The 22262-nt window shown below is 42.6% G+C and overlaps 2 protein-coding genes across 2 annotated transcripts in view; one reads left to right on the forward strand and one right to left on the reverse strand.

Annotated features, from left to right (window-relative positions):
* Positions 1–22262, forward strand: part of KCNK13 (potassium two pore domain channel subfamily K member 13) — a gene marked incomplete at both ends in the record, with an annotated part of 117641 nt that overhangs the window by 75799 nt on the left and 19580 nt on the right. The gene's annotated exons all lie outside the window — the stretch shown is intronic.
* LOC307050656 (E3 ubiquitin-protein ligase RNF34-like) lies at positions 13462–14566 on the reverse strand (the record flags this gene model as incomplete). The annotated part of the gene is given in 2 exon segments (XM_079700842.1): positions 13462–13819; positions 13821–14566. Coding segments are annotated over 2 exon segments (1104 nt in total).

A 22262-nucleotide genomic window follows, 5' to 3' on the forward strand; every position in this document is an offset into this window, starting at 1 on the left:
AACTAACTGATTATAGGGTTTGTTTGTTTTTAATTTTAGTAACACCTGAATTGTCTCAGGTTTTACTGAAAATAAAATAGTTGATACTAATGGTCATCATTATAATAGAAACAGTACATAGCATCCTGTAATGAAATGGCCCCTTACTCTCTGTCTCTCCAGTTAAGTTTTTTGAGCTACTTGAAGGTGGGAGTCTTTCACCTCCATTCTCAGAGTCTAACCAGAATAGATGTTGAATGAAGGCTCAAGGATGGACTGTGGGGAGAGACTGGAGAGAGAGGGAAAGTCCTCCAGTCTCCCCTCCCCTCATTCCAGGCTGAACCGAGGGTGACTACAGACCCGGTCAGCTTTTACATACCACTTGGGGTGGTGAAAGTCTACCACCAGGTACATTTTTTAAATCACAAGCTTACTTTCATGAGTAGCTCTACATGTATTACTCTGGCTAAAACAGACAATGAAAGAGAATTGAAAAGAGGAAGAAAGAAAGAGTCACAAAATAGCAAACCAGGCAGGGAAAGTAGTTTCTAGGACCAGTTAATTGCCCACAGGTCACAGGGCAGCTCAGTGAGTTTTTCTGATTCGTATTTCTTCCTTTTCTGTTTGTGCTCATTTAAAAAGAGCCAAAGAATTCTATCAAACATTTACAGAAGAGCTAACACCTATCCTTTTCAAACTCTCCCAAAATGTAGCAAAGGGAGGAACACTCCCAAACTCATTCTACGAGGCCACCATCACCCTGATACCAAAACTAGACAAAGATGTCATAGAAAAAGAAAACTACAGGCCAGTATCACTGATGAACATAGATGCAAAAATCCTCAACAAAATACTAGCAAACAGAATCCAACAGCACATTAAAAGGATCATACACCATGATCAAGTGGGGTTTATCCAAAGAATGCAAGGATTCTTCAATATACGCAAATCAATCAGTGTGATACACCATATTAACAAATTGAAGGATAAAAACCACATGATCATCTCAATAGATGCAGAAAAAGCTTTCAACAGAATTCAACACCCATTTATGATAAAAATGCTCCAGAAAGTAGGCATAGAGGGAACTTACCTCAACGTAATAAAGGCCATATATGACAAACCCACAGCCAACATCATTCTCAATGGTGAAAAACTGAAACCATTTCTACTAAGATCAGGAAGAAGACAAGGTTGCCCACTCTCACCACTGTTATTCAACATAGTTTTGGAAGTTTTAGCCACGGCAATCAGAGAAGAAAAAGAAATAAAAGGAATACAAATTGGAAAAGAAGAAGTAAAACTGTCACTGTTTGCAGATGACATGATATTATACATAGAGAATCCTAAAGATGCTACCAGAAAACTACTAGAGCTAATCAACGAATTTGGTAAAGTTGCAGGATACAAAATTAATGCACAGAAATCTCTTGCATTCCTATACACTAATGATGAAAAATCTGAAATAGAAATTATGGAAACACTCCCATTTACCACTGCAACAAAAAGAATAAAATACCTGGGAATAAACCTACCTGAGGAGACAAAAGATCTGTATGCAGCAAAGTATAAGCCACTGATGTAGGAAATTAAAGATGATACAAACAAATGGAGAGATACACCATGTTCTTGGATTGGAAGAATCAACACTGTGAAAATGACTATACTACACAAAGCAATCTACAGATTCAGTGCAATCCCAATCAAACTACCAATGGCATTTTTCACAGAATGAGAACGAAAAATTTCACAATTTGTGTGGAAACACAAAAGACCCCAAATAGCCAAAGCAATCTTGAGAAAGAAAAATGGAGCTGGAGGAATCAGGCTTCCTCACTTCAGACTATAGTACAAAGCTACAGTAATCAAGACAGTATGGTACTGGCACAAAAACAGAAATATGGATCAATGGAACGGGATAGAAAGGCCAGAGATAAAACCATGCATATATGGTCACCTTATCTTTGATAAAGGAGGCAAGAGTATACAATGGAGAAAAGACAACCTCTTCAATAAGTGGTGCTGGGAAAACTGGACAGCTACATGTAAAAGAATGAAATTAGAACACTCCCTAACACCATACACAAAAATAAACTCAAAATGGATTAAAGACCTAAGTGTAAGGCCAGACACTACCAAACTCTTAGAGGAAAATATAGGCAGAACACTCTAAGACATAAATCACAGCAAGATCCTTTTTGACCCAACTCCTAGAGTAATGAAAATAAAACCAAAAATAAACAAATGGCACCTAATGAAACGTAAAAGCTTTTGCATAGCAAAGGAAACCATAAACAAGATGAAAAGACAACCCTCAGAATGGGAGAAAATATTTGCAAATGAAGCAACTGACAAAGGGTTAATCTCCAAAATTTACAAGCAGCTCATGCAGCTCAAAATCAAAAAAATAAACAACCCAATCCAAAAATGGGCAGAAGACCTGAATAGACATTTCTCCACAGAAGATATACAGATTGCCAACAAACACATGAAAGGATGCTCAACATCATTAAACATCAGAGAAATGCAAATCAAAACTACAATGAGGTATCATCTCACACCAGTCAGAATGGCCATCATAAAAAAAATCTACAAACAATAAATGCTGGAGAAGGTGTGGAGAAAAGGGAACCCTCCTACACTTTGGTGGGAATGTAAATTGATACAGCCACTATGGAGAACAGTATGGAGGTTCCTTAAAAAACTAAAAATAGAACTACCATATGACTCAGCAATCCCACTACTGAGCATATACCCTGAGAAAACTATAACTCAAAAAGAGTCATGTACCACAATGTTCATTGCAGCACTATTTGCAGTAGACAGGACACGGAAGCAACCTGTCTATCGACAGATGAATGGATAAAGAAGATGTGGCACATATATACAATGGAATATTACTCAGCCATAAAAAGAAACGAAATTGAGTTATTTGTAGTGAGGTGGATGGACCTAGAATCTGTCATACAGAGTGAAGTAAGTCAGAAAGAGAAAAACAAATACCGTGTGCTAACACGTATATATGGAATTAAAAAAAAAAAAAGGTTCTGAAGAACCTAGGGGCAGGACAGGAATAAAGATGCAGATGTAGAGAATGGACCTAAGGACATGGAGAGGGGGAAGGGTAAGCTGGGATAAAGTGAGAGAGTGGCATGGACATATATACACTACCAAATGTAAAATAGCTAGTGGGAAGCAGCTGCATAGCACAGGGAGATCAGCTGGGTGCTTTGTGACCACCTAGAGTGGTGGGATAGGTAGGGTGGGAATGAGACACAAGAGGGAGGGGATATGGGGATATAAGTATATGTATAGCTGATTCATCTTGTTATACAGCAGAAACTAACACAACAATGTAAAGCAATTCTACTCCAATAAAGATGTTAAAATATATATATATATAAAATTCCCACCCTCTCCTACCTCACTCTCCTCTCCAACCAAAATCCCCTGTGTGGGAATGCAGACAAGTTATTAACTATTGGATTGCATTCTGTTGGTTAAAACACTTGTTTACACATGAGCTTGCTAAAGCTGTATACTACAAAGCAGGCTCATCTAAACAAGCACAGAAATCAGTTCTGATATTTCCTGCCACTGTACATCCTCTACATCACTTTTTAAAGTTAATTAGTCCGTACAATTCAGCATAAATAGTTCCATTCCCTTTCAGGTTCAGAGGAAGTATGCAAGTATGGAGTAGTAGGAAGAACACTGAACTTGGAGTTCCCAGGAAGATACTGCTGTGAACTTGGGGAAATCTCTTAAACCTTTAGAGCCTCAGTTTCCTCATTTTTAGGGAGGTGATAATGTCACTTCCCTGACCACTCTCATTTGGCTGTTGTGAGGATCAAAGGGGTCAGTGGCTGAGCTAGCCGTTTGAGAAGTGTAAAGCTGTGTTCCAACGCCATGTGCTCTCATTATTACGAAGAATAACCAGCACAAGCTGTTAAACATTTCCCTTCTCATGACCTTATGTCCTTTGAAGCTATTGTTATCTTCTTGAGTAGAATCAGCTCTTGTGAGGCATGCCCAGAAAATTCATTGCGGACATCATTGTTTTTAGACTGCTAAGATTAATCCACGTGAGTGAAATTTATCATCTTCCTTCAGCATCTTTCAGCATCACCCAAAAGTATATCTTATTTTTAAATTGACATATAACTGACGGATAACATTGTGTAAGTTTAAGGTATACAATACGTTGATTTGATACATTTTTATTACAATACGATCACCATCACAGTGGTAGCTAACACCTCCATCATGTCACATAGTTACCATTCCTTTTTTATGGTGAGAACCTTTAAGATCTAATCTCTTAGCAACTTTGAAGTACATAATACAGTATGGTTAGCTGTAGTCACAATACTATGCATTAGATTTCCAGAACTTATTGACCTTTGTACCCCTTGAACAACATCTTCCCAATTCCCTCACACCAAGCCCCTGGTAACCACCATTCAACGCTCTGTTCCTCCGAGTTCAGCTTTTTCAGATTCCACATATAAGTGATATCATACAGTATTTGTCTTTCTCTTGTCTGACTTCTCTCATTTAGCATAATACTCTCAAATTCCATCCAGGTTTTCACAATAGCAGGATTTTCTTCTTTCTCGTGACTGAATAATATTCCAGTGTGTGTGTGTATATACATTTATACCATACCTTCTTTATCCATTCGTCCGTTCATGGACACTTAGGTTGTTTCCATATCTTGACTACTGTGAATAATGCTGCAATAAACATGGGAGTGCAGATTTTTAAAAAATAAATAAAAAGAGCCAAAGCAAACACACAAAAACATGGCCAACCTTCTTCTGACTTCTTGACCTTTGGTTTCCTTTCTCCTTGCTGCACTGTGGTTGCTGGCTACTTAATACCACTTCCATTTTCCTGCCCGTAATAAGGTATACACTCAACGGTGAGACTTCCCCCCTCCACCCCCACTTTGCTGCTTTGTGGCCAGTGATCCTATTCTTGTTTTAAAAGGACACCTCAGGAACAAATGAAAGAAGACCATTAATTGTGAAGTTATTCCTAAAAATGGAGGAAATAAATGAGCTGTAAAAATGTGAACCATGTAATTGACTCTCAGCTGAGTGTTTACCGTATTAGAACTGCGAGTGCCAGAATTCATTTTCCCACCCAGTGGCTTGACACAATGGTAATGAGTGGCTTACACACACGATTGTGTGTTTAAAAAACCTGTAGTTTCTTATAATTAGAAATTGATTTCACTGTTAGCCTGGCAAGCAGTTTAACTGTTAGTGTGAAGGCAGGATTGTTCCGCCCCTGAGGAGTTGCTGTCCTCGTGTGGAGTGGGGCGATGTCCCCTGCCTGATTTTTCAGCCCTTGGGCAGAATCTCCTCCTCTGACCCGAGTCATCTGGGGTCATTTCTCTGCTTACCAGCACCCATAACAGGAAGTAAAATAAAAATTTTTAAATTGAAGTGTAGCTGATTTACAATATTGTGTTAGTTTCAGGTGTACAGTAAAATGATAGTTATACACATATATTTTTTTCATATTATTTTCCATTATAGGTTATTACAAGATACTGAATATAGTTCCCTTTGCTATACAGTAAATCCTTGTTGCTTATCTACTTTTTGTATAGGAGTGTGTATCTGTTAATCCCATACTCCTAACTTATCCTTCCTGCCCTCCCTCCCCTTTGGTAACCATAAGTTTGTTTTCTATGTCCGTGAGTCTGTTTCTGTTTTGTATATAGATTATTATTTTTTAGATTCCACATATGAGTGATATACAATATTTGTCTTTCTCTGTCTGACTTACTTCATTAAGTGTGATATTCTCTAGGTTCATCCATGTTGCTGCAAATGGCCATATTTCATTCTTTTTATTTGTTTGTTTTGTGTGGTACACGGGCCTCTCACTGTTGTGGCCTCTCCCGTTGCGGAGCACAGGCTCTGGACGTGCAGCCTCAGCGGCCATGGCTCACGGGCCAAGCCACTCTGCAGCATGTGGGATCTTCCCAGACCGGGGCACAAACCCGTGTCCCCTGCATCAGCAGGCGGACTCTCAACCACTGCGCCACGAGGGAAGCCCTCATTCTTTTTTATGACTAATATTCCTTTGTATATATATACCACATATTCTTAAGTCAATAATCTGTTGATATTCACTTGGGTTGTTAGCACGTCTTGACAATTGTAAATAGTGCTGCTGTGAACATTGGGGTGCATGTATCTTTTTGAAAAATTTAAAATTTTATTTATATTTACTTTTTTATTTATGAAAGAAACTGAAATTCAAAGCAATTAATTTTACTTTTTATTCACAGTTTTTTAGTTTGTACTATTTTTTCCAAAACAGCAATATTATTATTTTCTGTTTATAAAACTAATGATAAGCTCATTTTTAAAAATTAGACCATTCAGAAATATATCAACTATAAAGTCCCATTGTAAATCCTACTCCCCCAAATAACTACTACTATCTACTGTCCTGTCTATCCATACTTAAATAATTCATTTTGATTTTCTAATGCGATCATGTATCTACTGAATTCTGTAACTTATTTTCTCGTTTTACAAAGTGCTAACGTCATGTGGTTGATAAAATGTGACAATGTGCTTCAAGTGTCTAGCCCAGCACCTGGCACATAGTTAGGACTTGGTAAGTAGTGAGATTTACGAAAGTAAGATTTGGGGGTTCCCTTTGGCTTTCAGATCTTCATTCTCTATTTACCATGGATAATTGAGAGTTCATATAAAATACCAGAGAACTGAGGCTTACAGTGAGGAAGCTAAAAATCTAGCCTATAGGACTTGACCTGGTATCTCTGAGGTGGCCACTCAGAGATGCTGTGTACAGCTGGGTGATGTGTGCACTGCACAAGAGGAGTCGAGTGGAGAGCTCAAAGCCAGCCTGCATGCACTCCACGCTCTGCACCCAGGGGGCTACATCTGCCCAGAGGGGAGCCTCTTTCTGATTTTCACACAAATTCCCACACCAGCTAAGTGGCACCCCTTTGACTACTAGTAAGAGGTTGCTTCTTATGGGGTAATTTTCTGTTACATCCTAAGACATAGCACAGCATCACCCTGAAGAAGTTGGTCTGGAATATTGAGCTCCCCTAAATGGGATGCTGCTAACTCCAGCAGGCCTCCCAGAGTGCACCGGGCAACATTTGCAAGATGGACTTGCACAGGCAGCTGGTGTTATGCTCGGAGGACCAGGACTCCTGGATTCCGGACATGCCCCAGAAGCAGGGGAAGGAGGTAGGGAGGGCCTACCCTGCACATCCACGCAAGCGATGCTTAGAAGGCAATAGTGGGGCTCCAGACAAGGCCCAACAAGGTAAAAAGGATTGGTTCCATTAATCACACAGAGTGTGGCTCAGGGGACTCTGGAAGGAGGAAACCACATGGGGAGCCAGTGTGGTCCAGGCATCTGCTTGGCCCTGGAGAGACAGCAGAGTAAGACGATGAGGTCCACCGTCTCATGGAGCTTTCATTCTGTTATAACAAGTACATAAGGAGGTGATTTGAGATAGGGGCAAGTGCCTTAAAAAAAAAATAAAGCAGACTGAGATTATAGCGTGCAGCTGGGCAGAGGGCCAGGCTGTTCTTTAGGTGGCCAAGGGCTTGGGATTACTGAAGCTGAGATCTGAAGTCAGCAGTGTGAATGAAGAGCTGGAGAAGAGCATTCCAGGCAGAGAGCATAGCAGGTACCAAGGCCCTGTGGCAGGCCAGCATGGCCAAAGCACGGTGAGCTAGGGGGACAAAATAACTAAATGAAATTGGAGACTAGGTGAGATTTAGAGCATGCGGGGCCCTGGAAGCCATGCTGAGGAGGTGGCACTGTGTACTTTCCTGCAGTGGGAGGCCACTGAAGGATTTTAAGCACGAGAGTGACAAGATCAGAGTTATATTTTCAAACAGTCGTTCTCAGAATGAAAAATTAACTTAATGATGAACTCCGCGTGCCGGGTGGACCCGGTGTTGTAGGTGAGCAGGAGAGGAAGCAGAAACGTCCTACAGGAGCATCTGCAGTGGTCCAGGCGAGCAGTGAGGTCTTCGACTGTGGGTGGCCATGCAGACGGGGAGTGGTCAGATTCGCAATGTCAGGGTAGCAGGAACCACGGTCTCAGGGGAGCCGGGATGGCTATCATGAGAACCACTAGGATAGTAAAGGTTGAGACAGGCCCCCTGACTTTGGGGTGTGAGGTTAGAGGGTGGTTATAATAACCAGCAGGAAACCACACCCCAGAGCCTCTGAGCCATCATGTAGGCTCCTGAATAAGGGCTAGATTCTCCCAGTGCCTGGTCTCAACTACAGGATAAAAGACTTGAGAAATGTGTTTGTTTCTTCTGGTTCTCGAAGACCTCCCCATCATTAAGAACATTCTGGTTCTTGAAGGCCCATTAAGAAGCAATGAACTTAAACTTTTTTTTTTTAAATTTATTTATTTATTTTTGGCTGCATTGGGTCTTCGTTGCTGTGCATGGGCTTTCTCTAGTTGCGATGAGCGGGGGCTACTCTTCGTTGCAGTGCACGGGCTTCTCATTGCAGTGGCTTCTCTTGTTGCAGAGCACAGGCTCTAGGTGCGTGGGCTTCAGTAGTTGCAGCACGCAGGCTCAGTAGTTGTGACTCACGGGCTCTAGAGCACAGGCTCAGTAGTTGTGGTGCACGGGCTTAGCTGCTCCGTGGCATGTGGGATCTTCCCGGACCAGGGCTCAAACCCATGTCTCCTGCATTGGCAAGAGGATTCTCAACCACTGCGCCACCAGGGAAGCCCAAACTTAAACATTTTAAACATACCGTACGACAAAGCAGTCATTTAGATCTGGGGAAAGGGAGACAAGGAATGGTGCTATTAATTGTTAAACATTGATGCAGGGCTGAGGTCATGAGTCATCGCCCCTTCCATCCCAGCCCCCTCTCCAAAGAAATAACTCTGGTACTAAAGCTGGACAAGCACAGAAATCATTTGACACCCATTTCATGTTAACGTTGCTGCTTTGAAAATCCCACAGGATCCCCTGTAAGATCCCAATGTACCCTCTGAATTATCTGAGGAAGATGAATTATGTTCAGTAGAGTTTGAGGGTTAAGGGTAGTGGAAAGGAGCTGAAGATAAATGTGCCAGTGACTTTTGTAGGTTTTAGGTTCCATGGTGAGAAATAAATCAGCAAAGGTTCATTCTCTCCCTGGGGCAGTGAATTTATTATGATCATTCCTCCAGCCACTTCTGGCAGAGCTCTCACATATCCTGGGTTATAAGTAAGTAAATACTGGCAACTTAAAAGCAGCATGTGGTGGAGGGGGCTTGAGCCTCAGCCACCTACCTCTTCCGTTAGGGGAAGTCATACTTTTCTCGTCAGACCAATTTACGCTCTTACCAAGAGTGAATGAGAGGAAAGACTTCTCTCCACCACCCACCATCCTCTCCCCCAGATATGGGGGTCCTCCTGCACACCTTAGCTTCTCCAGGTCAAAACCAAGAGAGCTGGCCCCCTGCTGGCAACCCAGCCAGGACCCTCCTTCCCAGTTCTTGGCTCTTCGCCAGGAAGAGACTCTAAAATTGACCACATTTCAAGGAGCATTTTCCCCAGTGCAAACACAAACAAGGATGTGGCATCACTTCAAGGCTTAATAGCGTAACCAGAGAGCTATTTGCTTTAAACCATAGATTTTGTCTTTTACACTTTACTGAAATATAATTGACATACAGTAATCTGCACCTATTTAAGGTATACGGTTTGATGAGTTTTGACATATGTGTGCCTCCAGGAAGCCAGCTAAAGAATTAAGATAATGAACATACCCATCATTTCCAAAAGTTTCCTTGTGCCCTGTTGTAATCCATCCCTCCCTTCCCCATCCCCAGGTAACCACTACTACTCTGTCACTATGAATTAGTTTGCATTTTCTAGAATTTTTATGTAATTGGGATTATACAGTTTTTAAACTGGCTTCTTTCACTTAGCATAATCATTCTGATATTTATCCATCTTGTTGCATGTATCAATAATTTGTTCCTTGTTATTGGCTGTCTATTATTTCTAGCATCATTTGTTTTGATGTTAAAAACATTTTCAATTCTCAGTTGAATTGCCTAGGCACCTTTCTAAAAAATCAATTGACTGTGTGTGTGTGTGATGTGGGTCTATTTCTAGACTCTCTATTGAGTTTCATTGATCTGTATGTCTATCTTTACACTAATACCTCATTGTCTAGATTGTCTTAACTATGTAAAACCTTGAAATCAAGTAGTATAAGTCTCTAGCATTGTGCTTCTTTAAGTTGCTTTGGCTATTTCAGGTCCTTTGCACTTCTATATAAATTTTTAAATTAACTTGTCATTTGCTACCAAAAAAAAATGCTGCTGGGATTTTGATTTGGATTGCCTTGAGTGTATAGACCAATTTGGGGAGAATTGACATCTTAACAATATGAAGTCTTATATTCATTTTGCTGTACAGTAGAAACCAACACAACACTGCAAAGCAACTATACTCCAATAAAAATTAATTTAAAACAAACAAACAAAAAAACCAATATGAAGTCTTCTGATCCATAAACATAGCATCTCTCTCCATTTATTTAGGTCTTTCATTTTTCTCAGTAATGTTTTATAGTCTTCAGTGTACAGGTCTTGCATGTCTTTTGTCAAATTTTCCTTAAATATTTTCCTTTTTTTTTCTTTTTTTTTTAAACACCTTTATTGGAGTATAATTGCTTTACAATGGTGTGTTAGTTTCTGCTGTATAACAAAGTGAATCAGCTATACATATACATATATCCCCATATCTCCCTCTTGTGTGTCTCCCTCCCACCCTCCCTATCCCACCCCTCTACGTGGTCCCAAAGCACCGAGCTGATCTCCCTGTGCTATGAGGCTGCTTCCCACTAGCTATCTATTTTACATTTGGTAGTGTATATATGGCAATGCCACTCTCTCACTTCGTCCCAGCTTACCCTTCCCTCTCTCCGTGTCCTTAGGTCCATTCTCTACATCTGCATCTTTATTCCTGTACTGCCCCTAGGTTCTTCAGAACTTTTTTTTTTTTCTGATTCCATATATACGTGTTAGCATATGGTATTTGTTTTTCTCTTTCTGACTTACTTCACTCTGTATGACAGATTCTAGGTCCATCCACCTCACTACAAATAACTCAATTTTGTTTCTTTTTATGGCTGAGTAATATTCCATAATATATATGTGTGACATCTTCTTTATCCTTTCATCTGTCAATGGATACTTAGGTTGCTTCCATGTCCTGTCTATTGTAAATAGTGCTGCAATGAACATTGTGGTACATGACTCTTTCTGAGTTATGGTTTTCTCAGGGTATATGCCCAGTAGTGGGGTTGCTGGGTCACATGGTAGTTCTATTTCTAGTTTTTTAAGGAACCTCCATACTGTTCTCCATAGTGGTTCTATCAATTTACATTCCCACCAACAGTGTAGGAGGGTTCCCTTTTCTCCACACCCTCTCCAGCATTTATTGTTTGTAGATTTTTTGATGATGGCCATTCTGACTGGTGTGAGGTGATACCTCATTGTAGTTTTGATTTGCATTTCTCTAATGATTAGTGATGTTGAGCATCCTTTCATGTATTTGTTGGCAATCTGTATATCTTCTTTGGAGAAATGTCTATTTAGGTCTTCTGCCCATTGTTGGATTGGGTTGTTTGTTTTTTTGATATTGAGCTGCATGAGCTGCTTGTCTGTTTTGGAGATTAATCCTTTGTCAGTTGCTTCGTTTGCAAATATTTTCTCCCAAGTATTTTACAGTTTTGATGTTATTGTAAATGATATTTTAGTTCAATTTTTATTGTCATATATACTGCTAATATGTAGAAATACAATTGTATTTGTGTCCTGCAATTTTGCTAAACATATGTTAGTTCTTAATTTTTTTTAAGATTCAGTTGGATTTTTTATGTAGACAATCATGTCTCCTGTAAATGAAGACTTCTTTCTTTCCTTCTAAGAACTGTTTTAAATGAATCTTTAATCTTTCATATTTTGATTTTCATTCCTTTCAAAATACTTTCCAATTTCTATTTATTTCTTCTTTGACTCATGGGCTATTTAAGTGTGTTGTTTAATTTTCAAGTAACTGGGGATTTTGTGCCAATCCTTTTCTTATTATTTTCTAACTTAGGCCCATTGTGGTCCTCCACGTAATTATTATTTGAATGCTTTTAGATTTATTGAGTTTTGTCTTATGGCTGAGAATATTATCTATTTTGGTAAAGGTTCCATTGCACTTGAGAAGAATGTGTGTTCTGCTCTTGGTGGGTGGAGTTTTCTACAAGTATTAATGAGTTCTGGTTGGTCAACACTTTTGTTCGACTCTTCCATATCCTTACTGATTTTCTATCTGCTCGTTCTGTCATTTATCGTGAGACATGTGTTGAAATCTTCAGTGGTAATCATGGTTTTGTTTATTTCTACTTACCGTTCTAGCAGTTTTTGCTTCATATATTTCAAAGCTCTGTTATTAGTTGCTTAAACATTTAAGGGTTTTTTGTCCTCTGGATGAATTGGTTCCTTTATCCATGGTAGAAGATCCCCTTAGAAATGATCCTCTTTCCTCCAACAGTGTTCCTTGCCCTAACCTATGCTTTATCTTTAATGAATATAAACACTCCACCTTTCTTTTACTTAGTGTTAATGTGGAATATCTTTTCCATCCTTTTACTTCTAACCTCTCTGTGCCTTTATATTTAAAGTGGGTCTCTCTTTTTTTTTTAAACCTAATTTTATTCCTAAGGTTCAAACTAGCTAGTGGGTAGCACTGAAAATACACTTTCAATATATAAAACAGTGTAAACTGATTACACGTTAATAAAGAATTTAACACACACACTTCTCTAATGAAGGAAGCTAGATGCAGCCCTCGCTATAAAAAGCTGCACCTGAACAAAAATGGACATGTTTAGTCTCAGGCCCTGGCAGTTGACTATAGAATGTCAGTTGTTCCCAATTATGTTTAAACGCAGAAATAGCAACAATGTGGAAAATTACATTCATCAAACAGTAGCATTTAAAATATACATGACTAATAAAATGAACATTCAGAGGTGACCCTGTTCAGCATGTACCATGTCGGCCATTTGCAGACAGTGACCTCATCCAAAGAGAGCAGAAGTTTCAAACATCTGAGTAGTTTAAGTTAAAAATAGGATGAAGGAGAAATAAGAGAACAGGATAAATGTCCTCCAAAGAGAACAGTAGCTGATGCCATAAGCAGTCTGACTTCTGTGATTAGTAATAAGAGATGTGTGAAGAAGCCCAGCAGAAACTGGGAAACTGAGCCAGTCCTCCAGCTGACAGGCATACAGCATGGACCAGTGCTGCTGCAACTTAGGATGAATCTTTCCCGTCCCCAGTTAGTTGTGAAAATAATTTTTTAAAATAGCTTCAAATTTTGAACAGGAAGTTTCCAGTCCCTTCTGTGCACTGAAACGTCTGGGATCGAGCTTGGGGGGTCCTTGGCTTCAGGACTTGAACACGTGCATAGCGCGCACCACGTACTGCCGGCAGATGGGACACTCGCTCATGCGCTTGCCGCACTTGGTGCAGGTGACCATGTGCCCGCACTCGAGCAGGACGCAGTCGATGATGGCGTCCATGCAGATCCGGCACAGGCTGTCGTCCTCCTCGTCCTGCAGCTGCAGCCGCTCGCCATATGACTTTTGATTTTCTTCATTCTCTTTGTATAACCGGTTTACTTTCTCTACTAGCTCCCATTTTTCACAACAGCCAGAATAGTTGACAAAATTCCGAGCCAGGATTTCCTTGAGCTGGCGCACGCTCATCCCTTCCACGTCTTCAAGGCTTGACAGGTCAGACAGAAGCTCTCACTCTCTTCTTAGCGAGGCCAGATGTCCGCTCCTCCAAGTTTTCTTCATCCTCGTCATCATCTTCTTCATCATCTTCTGTGTTTGCTGAAGCTATTTCACTTCGCACCTGTGCCAGTACTCCAGATCCTAAGGTCCGGTCTCCACCCATAAGCTCTCCCTGAAAGGAAGACACGGTAGCAGATGGGGCTGTATAGTTTGAAAAAAATGAATGTGTAAAAAAGCTAGAAGTCTGGGACCTTGAGGAATTCAGACTGCTTGTGTCCAGGTTGTCCTCAGAGCCCAGCCCACGGTGACACAGTACCAGATCTACCAAGTCTTCTTTCTCTCGACAGGTATCGATCGGTATGTTTCTAAGAATGAGATACTGCCGTAGATCCTTCACTTTCAGTCGCATTAACTGAGGGCGCTGAAAGGCTGTCTCTTGTAATAAGTGACAAGTGGAACATCTACGGAGATTTTCTTGTAAGATCGAACAAACGGAGCAAAAATCTTTCTTGCAGTCACAACATACATGCTTCTTTCTAAAGACTGAAAATGAAAGTCCACAGGCTTTGCAAACTATATTAGGCCCTTCTGTAGGTGCTGGTGGGTAAGTGGAAAAATCAGAGCTCGGTGTAAATCTGAATGGACCAGTGCCTCCTGCAAATCCTGACTGCTGGCCCCTGACAGCTCTAGTCCCCATGACTTCATTCAGCAGCCCACAGCACGAAGCCCACATAGACGTGGCACCCGCCTTCATGGCCGCAACCGCTGCTTCTGGGTCGACTCTGCCAGGGAATTCAGCACCATAGCAGCTCCTAGCACAACTGCCCTCCTTCCTCTAAAGTGGGTCTCTTGTAGACAGCATATAATTGGATCTTGCTTTTTCTTTCCCCAATCTGAAAATCCGTGCTGGCTAATTAGGTGTTTAAACATTTACAGTTAATGTGATTTGATGATTAGTATGATTGGGTTTAAATCTACTATTTTACTACTTTTTTCTGTTTGTTCCGTCTATTTTTGTTCTCACTCTTTTTTTTTTCATTTTCTGCCTTCTTTTGGAGTAACTGAGTATTTTTTATTATTCCATTTTATCTTCCCTGCTGGCTCACTAGCTAAAACTCTCTGATGTGTTATTTTAATGGTTGCTAAAGGTTTATAATATCCGTATTTAAGCCAGTCTATGTTCGAACATTATTATGTCTCTTCACATACAGTATAAGTACCTTAAAATAGTGTATTTCCATTTCTCCCCTCCCGGCCTTTGTTCTATTGTTGTCATACATTTTACTTCAGCATGTGTGCTGCCTGCTGTTCAGTGTCTGAAAGCTGTCATTTCATGTATTTTGTCCACTATTTTTAGTCATTTAAGGCAAGAGGGTAGATTTAGCTCTTGTTATTCCATCATATTCAGAAGAGAAATCCTAAGAGTTTTTTAGCCACATCTTTTTAATTTTTAAGTAAAAGTTTTTCATCTCTGTTCATTACAGAAATTTTAGAAAATGTCAGACAGTACTAAAAAGAAAATATTACCCATAATATTATCACCTAGAAATAACCCCTATTAATATTTTACCATATTTCCCTTACCTTTTTTTTTTTTTACATTCTCACACAATTGAACCTATATATAGTCTTATAATTTAAGGGGAAGAGGACATTTTCTTAAATAATGAAAAACTCTTCACCAACATCATGTTATTAGCTGTCTCCTAGTTCATCGTCTGTTGGCTGTTTAGTGTGCCTACCCATTCCTGCCCTAGTACCATGCTACTAATCCATAAAGTACAAATAAGTCTAGGGCACCTGATCCATCATAGGTACTACCCAAGCCATAAGGCCATGAATGAGATCCTCTCCCTTCGTCCCAGGGCCTTAAGACCCATCATGTCCAGGGAGGGAGGAATAACCTGTAAACAGATCATTTCACACAGATAACAAATGCTGCCAAAGGCAAGAAAGGAAAAGAAACTCTGTCAGGGAAGCTGAACGAATCTTCACAAAGAAGGTGGCCTTTGCACTAAGTCTTGAATGGCCAGAAAAGGGGCACAGCAGGCCAAGGACACATACAGGTAGCATTCCCGAGGTGCAGAGTGGCATGGTGCCTTTGGAGAGCACCCAAGCTCTGCCATGTGCCGGGGAGGAGCAGGATGTGGCAGGAAAAGCTTCAGGAGGCCAGATTCTGGGGTCCTGCTAAGGAATTTATATTTCCTCCTGTGAGCAACAGGAAGCTCATAGAGGTTTTTTCAAAAGGGAGCAATCCATAAATCATACTTGCTTTAGTAGCCATCACTCAGCAAAAGATGCTGGCGATGCACGAATGAACAAGTAACAACACACAGTCCTTGCTCTCTGGGAGAAGACCACGCTTTGCATTTCATTGTGAATACACTGTAAAAACTGTAATAGCGATGTGTTACAGCTGTGCCCCACTGAGAGGCGAGGTCAGGAAAGGTTTTGCAGGGTTTATTGCTCAGCAGGAAGAAAAGCAATAAGGAGATCAGAACAGGCCTGGTGAGACTAGAGGAAGGCCTAAACTAAGGCCATGAGGACCATGGTGATAGAAAGAATTCAGGAGGCATTTCTGAAAAAGAACTTCGGTACACGTTGGATTCAGGGAGATGGAAGAGGACAAAGGATGATTGAGGTTTCTAACTGTATTCACAGATGCGTACAGAGTAGCTACCGTGTGCCAGGCTCTGTGCTAGGCACTGGTGACATATCAGCAATCAAGTAATTCCCAGCCCTCCAACTGCTTGGAATCTAGAAGGTGAAACAGACAAGCAAACCAGCAATTACAGCACTAAGTTAGGCCTACCATAGGGATATGTAATGTTGCTCACAGGAATGTACATAGGAACTCACAGAGGGACACACAAACTGGTCAGTCTTCAAAGATTTGGTGGACTCATGATGTCTAATCCAAAACTTGAGATACACTGTAGAAACTATCCAGCCAAAGAGGTGAGTGGATAATAAAAGAGAGTTCTAGGCTTAGGTCCAGAAGTTGGGGAGAACGTGGCAGGGGTGTAGTATGAGAGGGGTATGGCGAGAGATGAGATTGGAGAAGCAGAGAGAGGCCAGCGTATCTGAGGAATTTGGACTTTATTCCAAGGAATACTATAGGGTTTGAAGCAGGAATGTCAATTTTGCATTTTAACCGAAGTTCTAGTTGCAGAATGAAGAATGGGTAGGAGTGGGACAAGACTGGTGGTACCCAGGCAAGAGAGATGATGGCCTGGACCCAGGGATATGGCCGTGATGGATCAGATAGCTATTCCAGTGCTGGCATCAATGGGACGTGAAGTTTAACCAGATAAAAGATGTAGGGCAGTCAAGCTAACCCCAAGGGTTCTGCATTGGGGTAATGGTGATACTCTTCACCCAAAAGGGAGGGAAAGGTTTGGGGCTTAAGGATGATGACTTCCGTTTGGTGCAGGTTGAGTTTGAAGTGTCAATGGGCCATGTAAATGCAGATGTCCGGCTTACTGGAGAGATCTGGGTTGAGATATAACTTTAATGACATCAGGATATAGATAGTAGTGAAAGCTCAGAGAACGTGTGAGCGCTGTCAGAGTGGGTTGAAAATGGGAAAAGGACAGAACACAGACAGTCGTGAGGAAAAGCGACATTGAAGGGGGGTACAACAAGAGACCATTCAGGAGAACAAGAAGGACCTACCGGAGGCCTGTGGAAAAGCAGAGGAGTGCGGTGTCATGGAAACTGAAGCTACAGAGGGTTCCAACAGAAGAGGGGTCAGTCGTGTCAAATGCTGCAGAGAGACCACGGGAGATGAGGACTAAAACATATCCATTGGCCTTCCTGAAAAGAAGTTTCAGTGACTTGTCTGAGAACACTCTTCTGGAGGTGGGAAATTAAGCCCGTATTCCAAAGGTTCCAGAGGAGTGAACTGGAGATACGGAATGGAAACAACTGATTCTCTCAGCAGTTTGAAGACATTTGGCAGGGAAGTAGAGAAGGAAGAGAGGTAGTGATCATAGGAGGAAACGGGAGAGACCTGAACAGTGTAAATGCTGATAGGATGGGTCTAGAGAAGGAGAATGAAAGATATAGGAGAAAGAGGAGGTAAGTGATGAAGCAGGACCCCTTGGGAGACAGGTGGGAGACAGGCACACATGGCAGGATTAACCTTAGTTGAGGGAGGGCCACCTCATCCCTTTCTCTTTCTCAGAAGAGAAAGCTAGAAGGGTGTGGAAGCAGGGATGTGTGTAGGTTTCTTGAGAAGTTCTGTGCTAATGGCTTCTATTTTCTCTGGGAGGTGTCTGGGTAGTTGAATTCACACAAAGATGAGAAGACAAAGAAAAGAGCGAAGTGTTGGCATTCCTTGGGGAGCACCAATTCCATGGGGTGGATGGAGAAGGAGACACCAATGAAGGGAGGACCAGAGAAACGGAAGAACCAAGCGGTTCCCTAAAGCCAAGGGGAGAGTTTCAATAAGGAGGAAGCGGGTCAACATAGCAGAACAAGTTAGGACTAAAATGAACTGCTGGATCAGGCAAACCCAAGAACAATGAGGCAGAAGTCAAATTGACAGAACTATTAGGAAAGTCATCTGGAGATAGCAAGTGTAGACAACTCCTAAACTTTAAAAAGATTGAGTGGTAAATGGAAAGAGGTAAAAGAAATTCATGTAAGGGCAGTTCAGGGTAAGGTTTTTTTTCCCCTGTGGTCCTGCCATTCTCTCCCTGCGGGTGGTGTGGCTCCGTGGAACAGGTGTTCGTTTAGTGTGATTTGGAGCTCGGGCTGGAGGCGGAGCTTGTCAGGGGCACGGCTTGTTGGTGGCGGGGCTTGTCAGGGGCTAGTCTGCACTCCTCACCGGCTGTTCTGGGTACAATAGGCAGGTTGATAGATGGAACTTTTGTGGCTCTTCCACGGGAACGTTGAGGAACAGAGGTTAAGTAGCTTGCCCAAGTTTCCACAGCTAACACGTAGCAGAACCAGGTTTTGAACCCAGGGAGTCTAGCCATAGAGTCCATGCCCTTAACTACTCTGATCTCCTGTTAAAGATGGGATCCCCAATCCAGCCCTCAAAAGCCTTCATGAATGAGACACTCCAACCCACAAAGTCCAGAAAAATATTTGGAGCTAGCTACTTCAGGGAAGGTCTGTCTCACGTACAAGGAAGCAGATTTCCACTTTCAAGTGTACATGCTAAGGAAACTTCTTTAAGGAAGCCTATGGCTAACAGAGCCTCGTAGGTCACCCATTTTAACCAACATGGGAACTCCTGTTCAGGGGGCTTCATTCTGGAGATTTCTGAGGCTTGAGAAATCTATAGCTCATGGCCTTGCTGGACGACATCATAGTAAGGGCCTGATCTGGACCTTGACGTTTTGTCTCCATCCCCATCCTGCTGGCACTTTCCAGGGCACACCATGTGCTTTTCGAGCCCCTTCCGAGGCACTGGAAGTTCCCTGGCCTGGAACATTGCTCCCATCATTCTTTACCTGGACTGCTCATCTCAGGCCTCCTCCATCCACCTCCCAGGGGAAGCCTTCTCTGATGTCCCTGACACTCCTCCCCTGGCCTTTCCCTAAACCCAGTCAGAGTTAGGGGTCTCCCCACAGTATCACCTAGCACCCCAAAAGTCAGCAGGGTTCACTGATTAGGAAACAGCTTTGGAGTCCAAAAGACTGTATTTCTTTTACCTGGTTCTGCGTCTTGTCGGCTACATGACTCTGGGCAATTTATTTTACCCCCTGTAAGTCTCATGTGTAAAATGGGAATAATAATACCAGTCGTACCTACCTCATGGGCTCCTAAAGTCAAGGAATCCATGTAAAGCTCAGAGCACAGAGCCTGGCACCCAGTAAACTGTTGCTATTATCATGATTATCATTCACTTATACTTGGTATGTTTCTGTCTTCACCGCTGCACTTGCAGGCGGGAACTGGATTTATTCTTTCTTCATGATCTCAGTGCACAGCCCATAGCCTGGCGTGCAGTGGGTGGTCAGTGAATATTGTGGTATGAATAAATTTCCTGTTGGCTCAAGGTCCTCCACCTGATGTCGCAAGAACGGGAAGGGGAACTGTAGGAGGAAACACGGGCTGCAACCTGCAGGCCTCCGAGCTGTGAAGAAGATTCAGAGGCAGGGAGCCCTCTTCAGGTGTGGCAGCTGCAGCCACATGCCCTGCGCTCCCACCCTTTCTCCCAAGAGCAGTGACACCTGGCAGGCTTGATGTACCCACCAAGAAAGGTGCTTAGAGCAAGGGCAAGCAGCCCCTGTCCTGGGGGCTCCGGGTGTTGGTGAGCGGGTCCTGGCACGGACCTGCCACCTCAGGTGGTGAGTTCCATTTGGATTCTGACCTCTACCTGGTCCCTCATCTCTGATAGGTCCCTATGCCTTGACCTCTGTCAGGATTCTTGTACTTTGCTTCTACCTGGCTATAATTAGGTAGCTCATGTTCTCTTTGGTTTGACCTGAAAGCACTGGAATTTTCTGCCCTTGCCAACAATCCTGAGTGATCTCTACCAACCCTGCAATGGGCTTTCCTACCACATTGCTGTGTTCTCCTACCCACAGTGCCTGCTCCCCTACCCGTTTGAATAAAGACCTGGAAAGAGGTGAAGGGGTGAATCTTGCAGCTATCCGGGGGAAAAGCAGAGAGAGTAAAAGGTGCATGAGTGGGCCTGGGATGTAGAAGAAGCAAGGAGGCCATTGGGGCTGGAAGAGCAGAGGGGCTGGAGAAGTCGGAGGTGAACTAGGGAGGGGGCAGGTTGGGTCCACTTTGTAGGTTGTTGTAAGGACTTTGGTGAATGGGAGTCACTGGAGGGTTTGGGACCAAGGAGTGTGTGATCTGACATATTTCAGAAGGGTACCTCTGGCTGCTGTAGGATGTTTCAAGGACAGCAGCAGGAGACCAGTCAAGAGGCTACTGTAAGTATCCAGAGAAGACAGCCACAGCCTTTCTGCGCAGGTTAGAAATCAGAAATGGGGCCCACAGACTCAGCATCTGGCCCTCCTCTCCTTCCAGGCGCCCGCTGCTCTCAGGGCCACGTGCACGGCCAGTCAGTGGACAGTGCGGCCACTGTACGCTGTCTGTTACTGATGGCTGGCTCCAGTCAAATATGAATGGAAATGCTATTCCAGGTGCCATGGTGAGGGCAGGATGGTGGGAGTCAAGTGTACCGTGTGATTGGGCCATTGTGATTATGTAAGGAGTTTTCCCAAGGCGCACGATGAACATTCAACTTTACAGAAAGCATCACTTAGCAAACACTGTGCGAAGCTTGGCCCCATATGTCAGTAACAGCAGCCCCTTTAAAGGGCTAACTCTTCAAACTTGAAGGCACCACTCTAGCATTTTGCCTGTATTAGGTCATTTAATCCCCACAAAAACCCTATGATGAAGGTGTTGTTACTACCTGGTTCTGCAGATGAAGGAACCAAGGCATAGTTTAAATAATTTGCTCAAGGTTAAGATAATGATCAAACCCTCTCTGCATCCCTTTGTAGCTGAGTGTCCTTGGGAAAGTGATGGGGCTCAGATCTGAGCCCAGACAGACTGACTTCAGGCTTGGTGTTCTTAACCATTGTGTGTGTGTGCCGGGGTGGCCCCGGGAGGGGGAAGGCTGAAGGACAAGACTCTGCTTTCAAGGAACTTAAAGTCTAACAGAATACAAAGAAGTGCTGATCCGGAACTCAGTCCAGGCCTTCAGGCCACAGCAAAACAAGAACACCCAGGTTAGCAAGAGAAATTGTGGGAGTTCCCTGGAGGTCCAGTGGTTAGGGCTCGGTGCTTTCATTGCCAAGGCCTAGGTTTGATCCCCGGGCCGGGAACTAAGATCCCACAAGCTGCACAGTGCAGCCAAAAGAAAAAAGAAAAAAAAAAAAATAAGAAAGAGAGAAGTTGTTTGTGCGGAGAGCTGAAGAGAAGTGTATTCCAAGGGAGCTATCAGGCAACCACAAATATCTGGACATTGATGGGACAAATTGCCCCTTCAGATAAATTCTGCTGCCTTTTGGGCCTCAAGTCACTTCGGCCAGGTTGAAGGAATCTCTCTGTTGAACCTACACCAACCACTCTCTTGTGCCTTCGCAGAGAAACTCATCCAGAAGATTCAAAAGCACAAAGAGAGAGCTGATTTTTTAACTAAAAATTAAACTTTAAAGCTTTGAGTATCTGGTATGTGCTGAGCTCACAGTCTAGGAATGGGCAAGCGTTCATCAATAACTAGCACGGTGAGGTCAGGGCCTGAGAGAAGCAGGAAAGGCAGTTGGCAAGGGCCTTGAAGGATGAGGACATATGTTTTGGTTTTGTTTGGGGGGTTTTCTTGTGGAGGGGAGGGGGAGGCTCATAAAAAAATCTAGAAATAGAACTACCATATGATCCAGCAATTCTACTCCTGGGTACATAATCCAAAGAAATGAAAATGCTAACTTGAAAAGATGCACGCATCCCCCTGTTCATAGCAGCACTATTTACAATAG

Source organism: Hyperoodon ampullatus (genome assembly GCF_949752795.1).
Source record: "Hyperoodon ampullatus genome assembly, chromosome: 3".
NCBI lineage: Eukaryota > Metazoa > Chordata > Mammalia > Artiodactyla > Ziphiidae > Hyperoodon > Hyperoodon ampullatus.